The following is a 21,195-nucleotide window of genomic DNA, read 5'->3' as shown; positions in this document are numbered from 1 at the left end:
ATCCCATGGACTTAATCTGCAAGTACACATTTCTGTGAACGAGATATAACTCATCTGAGATAGTTCATGTTGTATATTGGATCGTGTCATTTGTAGATGACCTAAACTTCACACAAGCACCAGTGAGCTCTACTTGCAGTTCAAGTCCAGGAGATGGAAGCAGAGCATTGCAGACACAAATATATACACTATACACTACATTATATATACACTCAGGTAATAGCTGTGGGGAAGCAGAACAATAATTAGTTACATATCTAAAATGTTAATAATGTAGCTTTGTCTTTAGTAAATTCTTGTAATGTAAAGTGTAATTTGGAATAATTTAATTTGTTTATTAATTAGAAAAAATCCTTTCTGCTCATACATCAATTATTTTAGCCCTTCATGTTGAGTGATGTGCATCCTGAGTATGCCGACTGTTGAAAAAAATCACCAACAGGCAGCAAAATGTACATGAAATATTGACAGGGCGTGATCAAAATCGTATTAAAAGGCAACACTGCAGACTGTAAACGCAATGCATATCTCAGGAAACCACGACTCTGGTTATATTTCTTGGCGAAATGTAAGCAACTTTTCAACATTTAAAAGAACGCAGCATAAATTAGTCACTGTTGTACCTTTAAAAACATAAGCCATCTAGTGTCACATTTGGTTAATATATGAAAAATAACAATACTTCCTAAAGTGTAATTTATTTCTAATAAAATGTCTTGAGATATGAATATGAATATCTTTAATCATCCATTATAGAATAAAGATCCTCATTTATTTTGAATTATGTTTTAGCCTTGCTGTTGTCTTTCACATCTCAAAACTGGACCTCTTTAGAAAGAATGACTAAAATATGACATATTTGTATTTTAGGGGGAAAAACTATACACATGGGAGAAAACACTTGTCCCTCAGAGTCCACACAAGAAACTGCACCAGTTTTAACTAAATTAACAGTTTACTCCAAATCACATCACGGCATTTGACTGAGTTAAAGACAGTTTATGTTGCCATAGTCCCACTGCGTACCACCATACATCCATGCGTACCACAAACAGGAAATCCCAACATTGTGCTCAGGAAGTGAAGTTTGCTTTGCGAAATATTATCTGCCCTTTTGTTCTTCCACTGACTTCAAGGAGCAGTCCACCTACATCACTTTTTTTTTTTTAAATATATTTTCCCTCAGTGGTATCCAGTCATGTGGATAGCTTTGGTTTTATCTTCCTCTGCAGCAGATATTCAGAATAATCTACAGATCCTGTTGCCAATAGTTTTCTTTTGATACTATTTTACACCAGATGTAAAAATAGAAAATAAAGAGAGAGACATTACAGTTTAAAAAAAAAAAAAAACTGTAATGGGGGGCTCCGTATATATTTCAATATATGGGCAAATAAAATAAAAACTATATACATGGCTGGATGCTATGGAAAGGGGTAAATGTAAATATGTTTTGGGGGATTTGGGTAAACCTGCACAACACAAGAGTTCTTTGTCAACCACACAAAATCAAAGCAATGTCAGGTCATGTATAGTATAGGAGGGTGTTCATGACAAATCCCTGATAAAAATGTGTCCTCAGAATCATTTCTACATATTTACAAACACAAATAATTATTAATTATTGTCTTGTGACAGTAGAGGCCTGCACATGATTTGGCACCTTCCCCAAAAAAAGGACAGTAAAAGTCCATCATTCTTCATCCTTGTTCAGTTCAGTAGCATCAGTCTTTTCCTCTGTATGTGATGTTTGTGAAGGTAGATGTGGCTCCTTTGTAGAGAGGATTGTGTCCCTGTTAGCCAAATACACAGAAAGAGACATACATGAAATTAAGGTGAGTTTCACACACAAAATAAATCAGAGAGGCTTTCTTTCTTTCTCTTGTGGTTCAAGATTCTCAGAAAATCCTAAAAAGGCACTTAAAGGTCCATTGTGTAATAGAAAATAAAAGTTAAAAATTAAAATAGCAACTCCATTTCATTACCTATATATGACACACATCCTAGACATATTAGACACATGTATTAATTTGAACGAGCATCTTTAAACTACTGTGATTCTTTGTGGTTTCAGGTCTTTGGGATTTGGCTGTTCTTGAGGCCACAAAGAGGCCTGTTACCAGTAAAGGCTAATTAACGTTAGCTAATTTAAACCCAACCCTTCCGTTGGCTGCCTTTTGTTCTGCTGGGAGTAACAGCATGCAACGTAAATAATAAAAAACGTCTTCAGAAAACGAGCATGAGAGACTGCATGTGTGGCCTTTTGTGTGTGAGTGTGTGTTTGTGCGTCATGCCGTGTTTTAAAAATGAGTCCAAGGAAGCGGGATTTAGTGGCACCACTGCCTCAAACTAAATCTAAGTGTATGTTTTTTTTAATTTAAATGTACATGAACGTTGACTGTCCCTTGATTTCCATCTTAGTGTTGAGCAAACAGCTCATCGGTGCATTTACACGCACATGCCGCCTCGCACTAAATTCACTCACCGTGTCCCACTTGGCACGAGCGCGTTCTTCCTCAAATTTGGCGAACTCCCGTCTGTCGTGGATGGTGACCAGCAGTTTCCAGATAAGAAGAGCCGCCAGGCCAAGGAACAAGATTGCTCCCGCCACCGACAGAAGCACCACTAAAATGTCTGGACCCTTGGGGCAGTCTGGATGGAAGGAAGAAGAGATAAAAGGTATGAGTAAAGTGGACACACAGTGGAAGATAAGCCAAGAGCCAGGCCAGAGGAAGTCTGATTTCATAATGCTGTTTCCTGCCTGTCTCCACATGGATCTGATGTTGCTTTTAGTGCAACTCATTCCTCTGCTGAATGCTATACTGTATATATTCAGATTCAGAAGTGTGCTTTTGAATTCCTGAGAATAGTCATATTGATGGTGGAATAATATGGATTCAAAACTATTGGTTCCTTGTAGCAGGAATGACTGCTTTTAAGGTTATCAGATCTGTAAGTGATGAAAGAGAACAGGGGAAGCATAACAGTGGTGAGCAGAATTCAATGAGACTTTTAAATACCAAAGAGCAGAAGAGAGGATGGGCTGAAGTGGAAAATAGTAGACTATAATCTCACACAGCCAGGCCACAACTCCCCCTTCCCTCATTGTGGTCTGGCAAAACTCAATAGGAATTTGATTTGCAGAGTTTCAAGAAGGCTGTACAATAGATGACTGACACTGTACTCGCTCTTTAACATGAAGGCTTCAAACACCAGACTGGAATAAGATATGTTGCGCCCTCCTCCGTCATTTTTCCCGTCATTAGCTGTTCCGGGAAAACTTTAACCACCAAACATGTTTCTGAATCAACTTTAGAGGAGTGATATGCCATGCACTGCAGAATCGTTTTATGTCAACTACATGAATAGTTGAAATAGTTGTTTGAGAAGAAAAAAAGCCACATCATCATCTCAACGCTCGCATAAGTTCAGTAGTCCCCTAGTTTCCAGGTTTAATTGATTCTCAACGGATGCTTTATAAACTGAAATCTTGTTTCAAAAACTTAGATGGGGACATTAAGCTGGCTTTGTGAGCTATAGGAGAATGAAGGTCAAGGTCATAAATGTCCCTTTAAAGGTCCTGAAAACATATTTTCTAAGTCAGCATCTTACTATGAGCGATTTGGATTATTTCAGATGTTTTGTCTGTACTCTTCTTACTGGTCTGAAGTGGACAAGACTCTAGTTGTCACATATTTTTATATACCATACTTGAGTAAAATGTGGTGACCTGATGTCTGATAATGTTGCCAGACCACTGGCAATCAAATCTGATCAAACCATAACCTCACAGTCCTGATGAAGCAGATTAGCAGAGCATTAAGATCTTTCTAAATAAAACCTCATTTTTTTTCCTCTAAACTTTTAAGTTTCTTCTGAACTGCAATAACTTTTTGGCCACTTGGGGGCAGCAGAAACAAGCCTCAATACACAGCGCTGACATATTATCACCTTTAAATTGATATCTCAAACTTGTTGGCAAAACGTTGCCATTTGGATTCATTTGGAGTCGTCTTTCTGGCCACCTGAGGGATGCAAGTCCAATATTCAATCTCCTTTTAGCTCTGTTTCTGGCCCCCACTAACTCTTGAGGGAAGCATCTAGCTCTTTGGCTGTTAAACTAGCTGCTCCACTATGTTCACCTGCTAGTCACTAACTATGCTGCCGTGGCCAAAAAAGACACGTGAGCAGTGAGAGTGAACCAGAACAGTTAAGTTGTGGGCTGGAAAACCAAAACAATTAGCTGACAGTCTCTATTATCTCTGTAGAACCGAGAGGGGTGATAATTCTCTTTCACATACAATTAGTCATCTGATCCATTGTTGATATAAAAATATTCATCATAGCTGCTTTTGTTTTGATTGTTGCACATTTAGTAATGAATAATAATCTTATATAAAATGATTTCTATTTGTGTTCAAGGTCACAGGAAGCATGAACTGAAGTCTGGCAACAATTTCCTCGTCATTGGCAAAAATGTCTTACCTTCACACTTCTAACCACCAGTGATAAGAGCCACCTGGTCCATATGTGAGTGTACTGGTTTGTTTGCCAGGTTGGATGTGTGTCTGTATATCTAACCGTTCGTCTGTGTGATCCCTATAGCACATACGTATGTGCATAGTAGTGTTAGGTAACGTAGTGGGGCAACCAGGGTGAACTTTTACAGCCGACTTCAAAGCTTTACTCCTCTTCCTCTCTCCCCATTCCTCTATTTCCTGCTCTTCAACTGACCCTTTTGATCCCTATAGCCGCTTCCATTATGGCTTGTATGGAAATCACGTGAGGTTTGTGCTACAAGCTTATTTCTGCAACATTATTCATTAACTTCTTAATTAAAAAAAAAGTGCTTAGTCAACTTTGAAGCGTGTCTGTTTCCCATCTTCCCCTCCTCTCTTCTCTTTCTCATTTGTTTCCTTTTAAAATGTTCTCTATCACCCTTTCTTTTGCTTACTTAGTCGCCTCTCTCTCCCTCTCATGCTTTCCTCTGGGGGATAATGTAGAGTCAGCGGCTTCCAAGAGGAGCTGGGCAGCTGTTTACGACCCTCTTTGACGCGACGGGGTGCACTGTGTTCAAGGCAAATTTTGGTGTACTTCTCTGCTACCCAGTTGCGTCTAAATTAAACACACACATACATTAAAGGCAGAGCCAGGGGCAGACTTTCTTTGCGGGCACTAGTGGTCATTAAAGGCTGTTTTACCGCCCCACACTCTTTCTATTTGGCCACTTAACAAGCAGATGGAGCGCATGCAGCAGGGAAGTGACAACTTGTACTTGGGTGAAGAAGAAAAACCACTGATTTCACAAGGCGAGGAAGTTTGGTTGTTTGGCTGAATGGTGATGCATTTGTGGTTGTAGATTTTATCTGTTTAGTACTTTTGTTTACTGTCTAGCCCATCTGTCATTGTGGCCACCCTCATCCCTTCCCACATATAAACTTAACCATATTCACAAGTCCTTAAAGCAGTATTAATTCATGTTTTTGGCCACCTGGGCGCAGCGGAAAAACCTGTAAACACGACATTTACATATTATGTTACTGATTACATCTCCAGTGGACACGGAGCAGCATTAGCATTCATCTGAAGTGTTTTTAGTCACCAATGTAAATCCAATATTCTCTCCTTTGAGCTCTTGGTTTGTTCCTCACCAACTCCTCAAGCCAAATATCTGTCTCTCCAGCTGCTAAATGCTCCTCTGTGTTCACCAATAGTTGCTATTTTTGTGTGTTTGCTGTTTGGGGTTATTCAGTTAGTGTACAGCGGGTTTATCAGAGCTTTTTTGGTGCTAATTTTCTGTGGGTTAGTCACTAAGAGCGACTTCTCTGACATTATACTTATCAAAAATATTGATTAGCGCAGCTTTGATTATTTGTTTGTTAGGTCAGGTATGCATGTAGGATGTTTCTCTCTTACCAGGCTCTTTGACGACAAACAAGATGGACTTGCCACTGGCGTCTTCGTAATACTGGAAACGCTCCACGCAATCATCCTCATCTTTATAACTGCAGTTCACAGCGTTTGTATCATGAAGCACTGCATGAAAAATTAAGAGAAAATGTTTCATCAAGTAGTCAAGACAAAATATTCAGAAAGCAGTTTAACACCAGTTTCTTTGGTTGTGTTTGTGAGACGTAAACTGAGTTTTGTAATTCCATTAGATGTTGTCTTGAAGTCCAAGGAGAAACTTTCATAAACTTTATAAACTCACTTTTTAAATCACACATTCACATTATCATTTAAAAAGCATTTTTGGGTGACAACAATTCACTTTCTAATTCCTATAAAGGAAGTTGTAACAAATAGCTTCATCAATGATTAAGAAATAATTTACAACCACTAATAAGAACAACCTTAGAGTTGCCAGGTTGTGAAAAACCTCTCTGTTGTTCATCCTCCTCCAGCATGATGACGTTTGCTTTGACTTTTTAGAGAACTTTAAATCGAGAGACTAGCCTATTTGATTTTTATAATAGGAAATCCCACATTCTTTCTCTTACAAATGAAAACTTAAACTTAAAAGCAACAAAACACACTCGGTTTTGCTGCTACAGTCTTACCTGGTCTGGTATAACCAGTAGCTTATGGTGGCTAAAGATAGCTAACGTTAGTAAATATTAGGTAGGTATTGCTACGTAACTGATGTTACTGAGACAGTTCGCTGACTTTTTAACTTCTCTTCTTGTGCTTATGTTACACTGTGATTTAGCATTATCCTGAAATTGCCACAAGTTGCCGCTGTTCAGCAAAAGTTTCACTGGAATGCTTTGAATTCATCAGGCAGGTCATCTGGACCTTAATCCATTTATTAACAACTTAATATCATGTATAACCGGTGTTATGGTGACTTATTGAAATGGTTTATTAACTTTTTACAACCACTTTATTACCATATAAGATGGATCAAAGAGCCAAAGGTATTTTTCCACAAACTGGCTACCAGAAACTTGTTCTCATTAATGTCTTCTCATGAATTTATAAAGCATCAGTAGATCATTTATCATCCATTAATAATGCTATTAGTTACAACTTACAAATCCCTTATAAATGGTGCCTTATTAGAAAGTGGTAGCAACATTCAGAGTGTTGTTTTTCTCACCTATTTCATCCACAAGCACAATCTCATCCTTGCAGATACGAGAGCAGGTGTTGTCGTCAAACAGCCTGCCCCTCTTGAAGTGCTTACACTCCACACACTCCCTTTAAGAAGAAAAAACATACATCAGGGCCATCGGCTCATTTCAAATAGCTTTCTGAACACCAAATATGAGAACTCTGTTTGTGTGCAGACTCACTTCTTCATGGTGCAGGCGTCGGGGCAGGTGGGGCACTTGTCACATGTGACTCCGTACGCACCGGGCTGGGTGCACTCGCAGGCGCCGCACACACACTGGCCCCTCCCGCTGCACAACAAGCCCACGCTGGACATACAGGTGTCGGTACGTCTGGAGCAGTTACAGTTCTCACCCTGCCAGTCTGGTGCACACTGACAGAAGCCACAGTTACAGATGCCATGGCCTGGGAGGGAAGAAAAGATGGAGGAGCTATAACTATAACATTGTTTAATGATATGAATTACATTTCCATACACGGAAGGGTGGCGTACGGAGAAAAACAGCAAAAGAGGAAGCAAATAAACAATGAAGGAGAAGAGGACAATGTGACCACGTGAAACTCTGTGTGAAAATAAGGGTGTGGTTGGTGTTGGGAAAGAGGGAGGTGGGAGTGCTTCGTGCTTGACATGATTGTAATTTCAGATGTTGTGCATCATTTGTTATAAACAACCTAAATTTGATAATATGACTTCCATGTTTTTATGGCTTCGTCACTCTATAAAATAGAAATGTTATGCACCATTTTATACATATTTCCCCAAAGCTTGACACTTGAAGCATCTTTGGAAATTTTAGGAACTTCAATAGAGTTTTAAATAAAGTTCTGTGGGTTTGAACAATGTTCAGCTGGTCTGTATGAGTTTGTAATGACTGGCCGCGGCTTGTTAAGGGCTTATGAGTGGATTTACCACAAGTCTGTGTCATACTTTTCTGTATTTTCCTGTTAAGATGACGTGTTTTAACTTTACTACATGGTTCCTCTCTATCTTGAGGAATATCTACCTTTGCTTTGCCTTTAAACCCTTAAAGAGTACCTATTGTGCTTTCCCCTTTCCTTTAGTGTGTGGGTGAAGAGGTGCTGCAGCACAGCAAATATGAGAAAAAATAAAGGGTGTTTTTTGAACATTAAATCATGTAAACATGTTCTAATAGAAACGCAAATTATAAGTTTGTACCTCAAATGAGCATAATAGGTCTTCTTTAATTCAAAAACCATGCTGGCCTTGGTAAAATCAAACTAGCATTATACAATACCAGGTTTTCATCCACACAATAACAATGTGTTTACATCCGTTCTAAATGTATAATCTTTCAATATAAAAAATGAGTGTTATGTCTTGCTAAGATATTCCATAGCTCCTCTAAGTCTGAATCTCTTGAATTTTTATCCCAAACTCTGGAAAGCAGAAGTAGTAAGTCATGTTTCTGCAACATGTTAGAGACCTAAAACCCATTTCATTGTGTGTCTGTGGTGTCTGGGAAGCTTTTATTTTTGGCTGCATGATTCAGTGTGTGTGTGTGTGTGTGTGTGTGTGTGTGTGTGTGTGAGTGTGAGTGAATGCATTGGTTGGTTGTTTTTCCCTGCATGTGTGATGTGTGCATGCAAGAGAGTGACAACGCAGAAAACATTGTGGTCTATCACTGCAAAACAATGCTCGGATAAACAATGAGGCCGGAAGCTGCTTGGAACAGTGACTGAATAAAGGATGAACAATCATGGTCGTGACCACTTGACCACAGGACCGCTGGCTTTTAATTAGACCTTTCTGAGGGGGGAATAACATAGACGATGGTTCCTCGCACTGAAAAAGGTATTTCAAGACAACAGCAGCGGACGAACATGTTTTACACACAGAACGTTTCCAGTTCTCTCCCGCTTGGCCCTTTTCTGACCAAACATGGGTTTATTTTTAGCCTCATTACACCACACCGGCCAATGAGTAAGCAGAAAGGTATTTTCATGTTAATCTATGGGCTTCGGGGAATACAGCAAAAACATTTTTTATGTGAGAGGAGAGCAGCAGAGGGGGGGGTGGAGTGATATATGAGATCTGACGAGGCGATGAAGCTCGAGGCAGTCTGTGCCAAAACGTATGCGATTAACAATGCTCAATTCAAATATCCCAGTTCATGTGTTTTAACTACTAATACGTAACGAAGAGGAAGTGCCTCAATGAAGCAGAGCACTTGTGATAGAGAAGACCGATACCACTCTCCTGACAGACAGGTGAGTGGATCTTCTCATCTAACTCTCAGTAAGAAAGCTAATAAGCGTATTTCCCAAAATGTTGAACCATCCCTGAGTGATGAACCAAAATGTCTATATTCCATGGTGGAATTTAATACAATAAACATATAATCTCTAACTGTCAGTAATGAAAGCAAATGAACTACAATTAGAAAAAGACTGACAGCATGGTTATGTATGGTCTAACGCCTACTTTACACAGCTAATCCCACTGACTGAAAAGTTGCTCATAAGATCTCAATAACACACCCAAAATCCTCAGGGTAACATCATGTGTTATGACTTTATGAAATACTGTCTCTTTTAAAAAAACAGGAGGAAGATCACGAGGCTGTGAGGCAATGCTCTTAACAATTACCAAACACAAACTCCACATTCCCAGTGTTTAAAAAAGCTCAACCACGACGGAGAAACTCTCACAAAAGTGAGAGTCCCCTCTGACCGGAGGGAGCTACCGTCAAACGTTCTTCGTGCATGAATCCCTTTCGAACTACGTGATATAAAAACTCGGCCTGCCTGACACAAACAATCAACCTGAGGGTACACTGACACGCGGTGCACACTGCACACACACCACACCACGTGTTTATTGTGAATGGAGCCCATGTCCTAGGCAGAGGGGAGAGTTATTATTGTAGGTAATTCTTCCCAGATGAGGTGGGTGGCAAGTCAGTGAGGTGGAGAAGGGGGACTGCCAAACCCGACGGCAAAGGTACACACACACATTCTCTGAAACTCTACAATAGACACACACAATGTTCATGACAGTCAGTGAGGTCATTTTAACTTCCATTACCTTTCAGTTGTACCCATATTGCGTCGTGTGTGATGTGAAAATAATGTTAAAGCAATAGTTTAACATTTTGGGAAATATGCTTTTTCTGCAAGGAGTTAGATGAGAAGATCAATACCACCCTCATGTTTGTCTGTTAATATAAAACAAGCAGCAGGTTATCTTAGCTGAGCTTAGTTTAGCTTAGTGTAAAAAACTGGAAACGGGGAAACAGCTTTGTGTGGGACTACCAAGAAGTCGCTGCACCTGGCCGAAAAATAGTCATCACAATTTGCAAAATCTTGAAGTCATGTTTTCCATTTCCTTGTTTTGTCCAACCAATAGTCAAAAGCACAAATATATTCAATGTACAACGATATAAAAAAGAGGGACGCAGCATCACTAACAAGAGAATTTTGAGGTTTCTACAATTGTAAGCTGAATATCTTTTTTAGACTGCCGATTTGGACAAAACAAGACCTTTGAAGATGTTGCCTTGGACTCTTGATGATTGTGATATGATTGTGATGGGCATTTTTCACTATTTTCTAACATTTTATACACAAAACAAAAAATGAATCCTGATTTTTTTCCTTAAGCCTGACACATGGGACATCTTCGCAAATTTTGGGAACTCCACTAGAATTAAAAATAAAGTTCAACGGGTTTGAACCATGATTTAGCGGTCACAATAAGTTTGTAATGACCGGCCGCGGTTTGTTAAGAGCTTTCTGAGTGAATTCACCACAAGTCTGTGTCATACTTTTCTGTATTTTCCTCTTGTAATGACATGTTTTAACTTCATTTGAGAAATCACCGTTTTCTAACATTTTTTAGACAAGACAATCAATTGATCGAGAAAATAACTGGTTAATCGATAAAGAAAATAATCGTTAGTTGCAGCCTTAGTTGTAAATGTCTGTCAACTGACTAATCATCTTCTTGTTTCAGCCTTACTCATTCTGCTTAAGATGCTCAGGTTAAATAAAGACAAAAGAAGCTCATAAGATCTCACCTGAGCACAGTTCCCCCTTGTAGCGCAGACAGTTGAAGTCATCACACTCACACAGCTTCCCCCAGACTTTCCCGAAGTCGCTGCTGTGGCACACGCACTGGCCGCACACGCAGTCTCCACGGCCGCTGCAGATGGCGGACTGAGGTCCTCCAGAGCCTACGGGTCCGCTGCAGCGGTCCTGCTCCGTGGGGTTGTAGTCGCCCTCGGCACACTCGCAGTGCGGCCCCAAGCGACCCGGGTGGCACAGGCAGATGCCGCACTCGTAGGTGCCGTTGCCGTGGTCACATTTGGGGCTGTTGGGCTGGGCTTTGGCCTGGCACTTGCAGTCGCACTCAAAGTTGACAGTGATGGAGAGGGAGTCCTTGAAGCCCACGGGCTTAATGATGAAGGTTTTCTTCTTCTGTTTGGGGCAACCTCGAGCTCTGGCCTCCACGCTGAAAGAGACCTGGATGAGAATTGAAATTGTAAGTTAAATTTTGGGTGAAAGAAGTATTTGGGTCAAACATGTTTAGAGCTATTTTAGAGCCTTGTACTTTTTAAATGTTTTTTCATGACAAAGATTCTGCATCCACACTTTGTAAAACCAATCATGCTTCTGTATCACCCAGGTGTAGATTACGTAACACGTAACAGCACTTTAATAGTTTAGTTAATGTTTATTTAATAGCTCAGATTGTGAGCATTGTCTAATCACTGCCAGTAGAAACAGCACAAAGACCTGACACAGGGAAAAGCCTCCATATGTACTTAGTCAAAGTAATTGTTCATTCGGCGCTGCATCCAAATCTGGTAAATGTCCAAAAGTGGTGAAGTTACTACATCTGGAGAGACCGCCATATATGGCAACAATAAGAGGGGCTGAGGCAGAGAGAAAGAAATGTGTGGAGGCCAAGAAATGTCACCTGGAGTGAGGAGAGAAGAAGGAAAAGAGCCAAAGAAGCTGTGATAAAGAAAAAATGCAAACAAAAAAAAAGGAAAGAAAAGAACTCTTTAAGCAGTTTGCTCTAAATGGAGTTGGCAGAAGAAGGATGGAACGACCTGAAAACCATACAGACAAAACTCAGAGGCAATGCTGATCCACTTTTTTCCATCACCTGCTCTTTGACACCACGAGGAAATGGGGAAAATCCCACTTAAGAGACATGTAGATAGCAGCCAGAAGGGAAATGGAAAGAGACCAAAAAGAAGGAGAAAAATAGTATATGGAACTAAACTAACATGTTATTTTTGCAATCAAGACATGATTATGGCGACTAGAGATAGGAAACGCTGGCTGGGGGTGAAGAATTTGGAATGAGAGTTGATAATACAGTTACCATACTGTGTACTTGTACAGCAATCTGCCTTATTATCCGGACTGTTGTCAATGTTGACATCATTTCTAGAAATTTCCTGTAACAATGAAACTTCACTGGGTATACAGTATCTCATCAAGGATTTTTTTCTTGAAAGCTAAATGTGAGATGTGTCTTGTTGAGAAGAATGCTTTTTTGCCATGTACCTCTGATAAAATAAGGAGTACGAGCGTTATAACAAGTGTGAGAGTATTAACTATATGGATTAAATCTTGCTCCTGATAAACTTCACTTGGCGATCAGACAGAACCTTGGTGCCTTATCCTCATCTTGTTGGTCTAGTCTGCACAATCTTGTTGTGATTTTTGACTAATCCATGAGTTTTGATGCTCACATTAGGACGCTGACTCAATCATGCTTCTTTCACTTAAGAAACATAGCCAAACTTAAGTCTGTTGTGTCAAGAAATGAAATGGAGATGTTGATACATGCTTTTATTTCATCACCTTTGGACTACTATAATGCTCTTTTTACTCGTCTTAATAAATCTTCCATTACACTTATTTTAACATCTCTGGCTTCCAGTTAATTTTAGCATTCATTTTAAAATGTTGGTGTTCACTTATAGAGCCCTTCACGGCCCACAGTACATCATGGACCTTCTGCACCCCCACACCACGAGCTATGCTCTTAGGTCCTCTACCCAGGGTTCTCTAAGTGTACCTCGGATATGTTTTAAGACTCGGGGAGATTGTGCTTTCCAGTCGGCAGCCCTTAAGCTTTGGAATAGTCTCCCAATAAGCTTGAGGTCTTTTTTAAACTCTTTTAAAAAAGCAGCTAAAAACCCCTCTGTTCAGACAGCCATTCAGTAACATGTGGTATTTTATGTTTTAACTTGTGTCTTATGTCTGTTCCACTTGTATATTTTTTATATGGTGTTTTTATCTTTGTTTTATTTATTTGATTCTATTTTGATTTTATTTCTCTGACTGTGAATCACTTTGCGCCTGGTGTCTGTGAAAGGTGCTATATAAATAAACTTTGCTTGCTTGCTATGGATACAACTGTCTCACAGCGAGTTCAAACTATATCACAACACTGGTTTGAGGTCTTTAGACAAATAAATAGGGACATAAACTATTATTTATTTCAAACTTTTCTTCAATTTTGCCTTTTTCTTGTGAAATACTACATATTTTTACATCTTCAGGCCACTGAAAAGTCTTCAAATGAAACAATCCATGAAGGTAAAATCAGTCTTTGGTTTCACAGTGATGCCATAACCTGTGTTGAGGAGACATTACCTCATTTTAAGCAGCCACAAGCCAAAATAAATGTGGCGGACATGGACTGACCGTGTCTCCTATCTTGAGCCCAGAGCAGGATTTCAGGCCCGGGATGAGCTCTCCGTTCAGACAGGTGGCGTTGAAGGACAGGGACAGCTCCTCTGGGACGTCTTGAAGCTCCAGCTCCACCTTGGAACGGATTTTCTAGCAACACCAAAGAAGGAAACAGATGGAAACATTAACCCAAAATCATGTTAGGTTTAAAATTTGGTTGTGCCGAGCCAAAGGATACTCGGATCAGTAAAATCTGATCTGATCTGATGCCTATACATTAATTTAGGTGTACAGACAAACAAGTGCACACATTAACACACAAGCTTGTATGTACATCTGTACACAAAGTTACAGCCAGGTTTAAAACTAAAATAAATGTTACAAATTCACTTGTTCTCTGCATAATAAATCCAAATAAAACATAAACAATGAAACGCAGCCAGGAGTCTCCCACATTTGGTCAGTTTTACACCTCGGCCACTGTGGAATTTCTAAGGAGACTTTGGCTCGGCCGTGTGCATGACTCACACACTGTGGGTGTGTGTCAGCAAACACATGTCATCCCCTAAAACGCTGTCTAGTCTAAAGTGTGTGTGTGTCTAACACTTACAGCGTAGGCCTTCAGTATGAGCTGAACAACATTGCCTGAGTCGTTGGACAGTGTTCCTACTGTGGTGCCAGGAATCAGCTCACTGTAGTTCTGCAAAACAGAAAGACAGACAGAATGGAAGACTGTTGTCATCCTACACAGAAACTATTCATAAACCATTAATAATCACTAATGTATCATCAGTTACAAATATATATAATACACCCCTCAATACTTGTCAAAACGTAATATAATGCCTCTTTAAACATAAACCTGTTCATGTCACATTAACAGTAAATACCCCAAAAATATTATTACTTTAAGAATTTTTTTTGCTGATGTTAAAATTACATGTAATAGTAGGAAAACAATTTTTTTCGATTCGTATTAGTTGAAATGATTACGTATATATTATGTCATTATTTCTAGATCATTTAATAATGTGTTATTACACTATCCAGCAATCTATAACATTAATAGTGTGTATAAATTTAGCCTTTTTGTGGGAAAATATTTAACTTTTTTCTTTGTTACCCAGTTAAAAAAGACAGTTTCAGAACAAATACAAAAAGGGATGCTTATGGTTACTTGCGGTTACTTTGACCATTAAGAGATGTCACACTGGTTGCATTGGTTTCACTGGTATGAGATAGTTGTGAGAGTTGTACCAGAAATTTACTGCCCACAAATAATCACATGAAAACACCCTGAAAAAGCAGAAGTGTGTCAAACTCTAACTCATACCCAAGAACTGTATGTCCTTGAATTCTTGACCAATGACAGTGAGATATACACGCCCTCTGATTCTCTCTAACTCCTGTGAAAAGTCCCTTTAACAGTTATAGTTGGGACACTGTTTCCAGTTTGGGAAAAACTGAGTTTGTATCTTTCTGTGTCTGAACAGTGTTTAATAATAGCGATTCATTTTGAGTTTCCATTCTTCCAATGCAGGATCCAAGAATCTCAGTTTAAAACCAGTGAGGTTTGGAGGACTTCAACTACAGTGTGATTACCGAGTGGGGGATGCCATCCTCTCTGTTTCAGTTTAAAAACATTTACATTTTTTAACAGAACTTAAACAGAGCAAAATGCTGTATGTGTGAGTTCAGTGTGAACTGCAGAGATTAACTGACCTGGTACAGAGGGACCACGGGGTTGGTGACAGCAAAGATGAGATTGATGTTGTTCTCCGACATCTTCTCTGTGATCAGAGCGAGAGATGGGTAGTCCTATGGGGCGAAACCAAACAGTGTGGTCAGCACATGGACACATAAACACTGAAATGTTCCTTTTCATACTTTAAACAAAGTCCTTCATTGTCTCTGTTTCTCTATCATCCTGTTCCTGTCTACCAAACACACACTTACAGTATGCACTAACCATGGTGGTGGACATGCTGTACATATTATCAGAGTTGAGGTGGCAGCGTCCATCGTGGGGCTGCACGATTCCAGCCAGACGACCGTCCAGAGCCACGTGAGTCTTAGCGTCCGAGGTGAAGATCAGAAGGTGGGATGCACCGGGGCGCCAACCGATCTCCTCCTAGTTCCCATCAAACCACGTAACAGTGAAAGGAAGGAAGGTCAAACTATTTAATTCAACTTTTGGATGAGGGATTAAGCTCTTTCTAATTAACTTCTATTTTAATTTTATCATCTAGTTATTCTTTTGGAAATCCTGAAATGTTTATTAGTGTGACAGAAGACACAAAGACTTTAAAACAAAATCAGAGTTATGTGTGCAAGACAGGAGCGAGGGAGTCTCTCCACCTCGCACACAGCAGCCTGGATGATGGCATCAAAGCCTCCCTCCGGGGCATCTCGGTTCCTGGACACCATCTGCTTCTTCACTTCCTCCGTGAAGCGGGCCACCTCCTCCGTCAGGGACAGAACGTGTTTGTAGCCAAACTGGGGCAGGCAGGTGGTGTTAATGCTGTCGAGGAAACAGAGGTCAAGTGATCAGGGTTCAGCAGAGCTGCTGTCAGCTTGTTCAATCATCTGAACATCTGTTTATATACCATTGTAAAAAAATAAGTGACCTCAAAAACATTATCAAAAACTCTCCAATTACTGATAACATACTTTGTTAAGGGGGAAATAACCAGCTATTAAATGAAAAAAAATTAGGTTAATTGGATTTATATGCTTAAATGTAAAGATGTCTTGCAAAGCTACAGGGCACCCATTAGCGCCAGTATGACACACACCAGGCTCCAGTAACTACAATGTAACTCATCCGCGGCAACAGTAAACGCTCAAATAAAGTGCGCCAGGAGTGACTGTGGTGACATAATTTAAAGAGTGAAAATATTCTTTAGACTTTAGAGTAATTTATCCTGTTCATCAATCAAAGTCAAGAGTTTCCTAAAGATTTATATTTGATTAAAGCGACTCCCCTGCTCTGCAAGTGAACCCCTTTTCCCCTCTGTATTGTACATTACTGGACCGAAATTCTCCACTTGTCTTATCTTTTATCCAAACATTCCTGGAGGCTGGAGCTCGGCACACTGTGTGCAAAGCGGGAACGTAAATGACCCCAAGAGACCTTAAACCACCAAATCAACCTCAGAGGAGCCTTTGGGCTGGGGGGTTACGGCCGTTAGCATTGGGACGCTCTTACTCTCCGGGCACATTACCTGCGGCTGATTCAGAGTAGCTGACCGAGCACTAGGGAGCCACTGTAAGCCTTTAACAAGTGCTGTGACTCTGAGGCTGCTTGCAACGCAGCGTTTTGAAGTGACATCATCTGCATAATGAAGCTATTTCCCACATGCAGACATAAACAACCACTGAAATCAACACCAGTGGGTACCTATTAGGAATGCAACACATTGTTAGAATGCAGCCAAACTCTCTTTCAATGCAACTTTCCATTACAAAGAGATCTGGATTCAGTTAAGGTACTGAGGGAACAGGTTAAGAAGACCCACTGTTTTGTTCAAGATGGTTGAATAATGCACCCACGAGGGTGCGAATGCTCTTTTAAAACATGTCTTTTACCTGTAGCAGGGGTTCTTCACAGCCTCTTTGGGGGAGATGTACATGTAAGGCGAGAGCGGCTTGTCCACAAAAGCCCCGAAGCCCATGCGGAGGTTGCTTGTGGTGCGGTTCATGGCCTCGGCCAGGCCTCTGCCCAGCGTCCTCAGGCGGAAGAGGTCATCGTTCATGGAGTAGGAGAGATCCATGAGGTAGTAGAGGTCCACAGGGTAGTCCTCTACCTGACGCACCTTCACTGTGAAGCGCTTAGCATCATCTGGGAAGTGGGATAACGAAATACCTTGTTTTACTTGACTTACGTGTTAACCCAGCTTAGGATAAACAATGCAGAAAACAACAGCTTGACTCTCTACCTCAGTACGTCAGACACTTCATCCCCAAACTCAGACAGTGAACCCTACCTGGCCTGAGAGTGATGTGTAGTTTCTGGGGCTTTATCTGGGTGACATCTTGCGTGGCGCCCGCTGCTTTGTTGCTGAGGGGCCGGTCCTCGATCACCTGCAGTTTGCTGGTCGGAGACTCCAGAGCTGACGGAGCGCAGCCCGCTGCCACCAGGTTACTCTTCAGATCACAGCGGGAGGAACTGGCAATCCCCTGCCCAAAGTCCTGGCAGAAGAGGCAATTACATTTTATGCAGAAAAGCAGTTTCCAGCACTGGTTTGGAAGCACTTTAATGTGTTAAGATGTAATCTAATAGTCGTTTAATTAAATAATTCCTATCTGTAATAAAGCTGTGTTGAGAGAGAAGAGCATATTGGATTCATGTGAAGGCTAAACTGTAATGGGGAATGGCCCAACATTATGTTTCTAATAAATACATCTCCTGGAGTGAAGAAGCACTCCAACATCTAGCCAACAATCTCTGGACTTAATATCCATCCCATCTGAACACCATCTGAAAGTTCAAACAGTGCTTCTGAATATAAAGACGTCTCAGCAAAAAAACAGAGCACTCTGAAGGCTGAAGTCATCCTGAGAAAACTCTGCGTAGGTTGAGTATATCAAGTCCCAGTTTGACAATATTAAATCATTGCACTCGTTAGTTTGAACCAGGAAATATGACTGTATCCGCATGCAGTCATACAAGTTCCGTCACTGTGTCTAAAGTGCCAAGAATGAAATAAAAACCCATACAGATTTAGTACAAGGTGTATAGGGTAGATTTGACTTCATTTTCACCTTGATGTTCTCAGTTAAAAAGAAAAAGAAAACGTCTTAACCAGGAGATCTGTACCACCCTGCACCAGCCCGGAGGGCAGAAAGCTCATTGCCTGAATGAAGTGAAGTGGAAAAGCAAACCCACCTCCTGGACGCACCACACACAGCTGGGGTGCACAGCCAGACACTGCTTGCATGTGCTGGCCCCTCTGGAGGTGCAGACGTTTGAACCTGTGACCAAAAAGCTTGAGTTAGTTTTACCAAATGTACAGTGATATCTTAAATGATAATGTACACCATCTCTAATTAAAATAAACCAATAATAACTCTATAAGGAACTTGGACTTTTGGATGTGGCATCAGAGTTATGGTTCATTTCTCAGTGAAAAGATGGAAGACCAGAGAGAACAAGTTAAACATACAGTTAAATTAAATCATTAAACCTGCATTTGACAACATTTTGGCCCGATGAAAACCATCTGAGAAGTTTTCAGGAGTTTCAAAACTATTTTATTTACTTTGTGCATTCCCTCACTGTCATAACTTTCTAAATTAAGTTAAGATAAGATAAGATATTCCTTTATTAGTCCCTTGTGGGGACATTTGCATAGTACAGCAGCAAAAAACAAGATGCATCAGCTAACACAGTAAAAAAAAGAGCTAAACAGAGTGTAACAAAATATGAACCATTTAAATAGAAGGAAGTATCAAAATAGGAGCAGTATATACAGTATTGACAATAAACAGACTATTACAAAATTGCACAAGTGGAAAATGATATTGCATAGTGAGAATGAAATAGAATGAAATTATTCCTCAAATGCAGGAAACAAAATAATTCAAAACAACAGCACTGTTTTGTAATTATGCTTAAATACCAATAAAAAAATGATCACAAAAACAGCACTGATACCATAAAGTGGACATATTCTCAGAAGCAAGATGAGAGCACAAATTTAAAGTCTTAGCAGAGTTGAAAACTTGTCTCATGTGTCTTCCTCTAATATTCCTGGCTACATGGTGCAAAAACATGAAAACAACCACAGCAGAACACAAAGTCAGAACATACCACAGACTCTTGTTATTCCAGTAAAGATGAAAACACACATCCATAATATCCTTTGCGCCTGGAGAGCACCCATCCTCTCCTCCTGGTGCGGGCTCTCTCTGTGAGGACGCAGCCTGCAGACGAGCTCTGCTGGAAGTACAAAGTATAGAAAAGAAACCAGAGAAAAAAACTTCCCTCATCTGCAATCAACACAACTCCAAATAGAGTCAAACGTCTTAACGCCACCCCCTCCTCTCTACTCTACTGCTGCATTCACAGCCCTCATTATCATACTATGTAGTGCAGCATCCAAAAGCTGCGAGTTAGAGGAGGTTTTATTTTGAAGGAGGGCAGGTCTGAGCATCAAACATGTGACATGTTGTTAGACCAGCTGGCATGCTGTTGTGCACTCTGGTATCCTGTTTAGAAGTTACTGAATATCACATAGTGTAATATTCAAATATCATAAAAAAATATGCAAATAAATACACTTTAACCCTTTAATGTCCTCTAACAAAAAAGTGATGGAAATTTTTATTTTTTTATTTTTTATAAATAAATACAAACCATGTGCTGTTATTCTGCTAGCAATAGTTTAGTATACCAATATATATACAGTCTATGATACCAACATATGTCAATGAAATTAGTAGTATTGCCAGAACTAGTATTATTTCCATGTATTTATTCTAGATATTTACCATATTTTAGAGTATGCTACTTTGAAAACATCTCAGGAATGGTGAAAAATAAGACGGATATATTCTTTTCATCAAATATATAATGGAATAACATTAAAATTAAAATGTAATTTAATTTAAAATAAATTCATAAATAAATATATTTAATATGAAAAATAATACTGATATATTTGTTCATCAAATATATTATGGAATAACATTAAAATTAAAAAAAATTAAATAAATAAATAAAATGTTTTATCTTAGCATAATTTTTTAGAAAACTATTTGCCTCTTATTAGACTTTTTTTGTATCAAGTTACATAATTCTGTTCTGTTGAAACTATAATATGTCAAAAAAATATATACTTACCTCTGAAAATGACACCAAACAGAGTCCTCTTTATCCTCATGTCTGGGGTGAGTTTTTTGTTGCTAACTTTCTGTTAGGAGGCAAACTGAAAAAAAAGGTTATTTAAAGTCACAGCGACATCTAGTGGATATTTCATTACATACATAAACTGGGTGGTAGAGATCACTGACTCTAAATGTGCTCTATCAAACAGTTGACCAAAATATTAAAGGGTTTGAAAAGAAAAAAACTGATTGGATTTTGGAAAAGTGTGTAAGTGCAATTGTGTAATTTCTCATTAAAAAATATGTTTTATAGTGTGAACCACTGAATTAAGAAGTGTAGGCTTTACAGTACTATGCAAATAAGCAAAAGGCTTAATATAAAGTAAGCACTAACTGTATTCAAGTGTATATGCAGTTTGCATTGGTATATACTGTCCTCTAGTGGACATAAGCTGTAAGGACAAGTGTCCCTCCTTGGTAGGTCTGAACACCTACAGCTGCAGAAATAAGATGTTTTTTTTATATGACTAATGCCACAAATTACCAAATAATGACTCGAAAATGTGCTGAAAAATTAAACGT

General features: G+C 39.6%; 1 protein-coding gene across 1 annotated transcript; it reads right to left on the bottom strand.

The window, feature by feature from the left end:
* Positions 1-936: 936 nt before the first annotated feature.
* itgb3b (integrin beta 3b) lies at positions 937-19,889 on the bottom strand. Its single transcript, XM_074620345.1, has 15 exons — positions 19,598-19,889; positions 18,674-18,759; positions 17,772-17,976; positions 17,374-17,626; positions 16,144-16,306; positions 15,755-15,916; positions 15,508-15,603; positions 14,396-14,485; positions 13,801-13,935; positions 11,151-11,595; positions 7,296-7,518; positions 7,100-7,200; positions 5,917-6,036; positions 2,486-2,652; positions 937-1,793 (listed from the first exon to the last, which is right to left on the bottom strand). The coding sequence occupies exons 1-15, from the start codon at positions 19,668-19,670 to the stop codon at positions 1,725-1,727; spliced, it is 2,388 nt and encodes a 795-aa protein (XP_074476446.1). The 5' UTR covers positions 19,671-19,889; the 3' UTR covers positions 937-1,724.
* Positions 19,890-21,195: the final 1,306 nt, after the last annotated feature.

This window comes from Sebastes fasciatus, chromosome 20 (genome assembly GCF_043250625.1).
Source record: "Sebastes fasciatus isolate fSebFas1 chromosome 20, fSebFas1.pri, whole genome shotgun sequence".
Taxonomy (NCBI): domain Eukaryota; kingdom Metazoa; phylum Chordata; class Actinopteri; order Perciformes; family Sebastidae; genus Sebastes; species Sebastes fasciatus.
This window is presented reverse-complemented; position numbering and strand designations above follow the sequence as displayed.

Excerpts from the sequence above, each read along its gene's own strand:
- itgb3b (XM_074620345.1), bottom strand. The coding sequence starts at position 19,670 with ATGGGTGCTCTCCAGGCGCAAAGGATATTATGGATGTGTGTTTTCATC. Across the intron at positions 14,486-15,507 it reads CCGTGGTCCCTCTGTACCAG|AACTACAGTGAGCTGATTCC; the intron begins GTCAGTTAATCT and ends TCTGTTTTGCAG. Across the intron at positions 7,201-7,295 it reads GACGCCTGCACCATGAAGAA|GGAGTGTGTGGAGTGTAAGC; the intron begins GTGAGTCTGCAC and ends TTCTTCTTAAAG.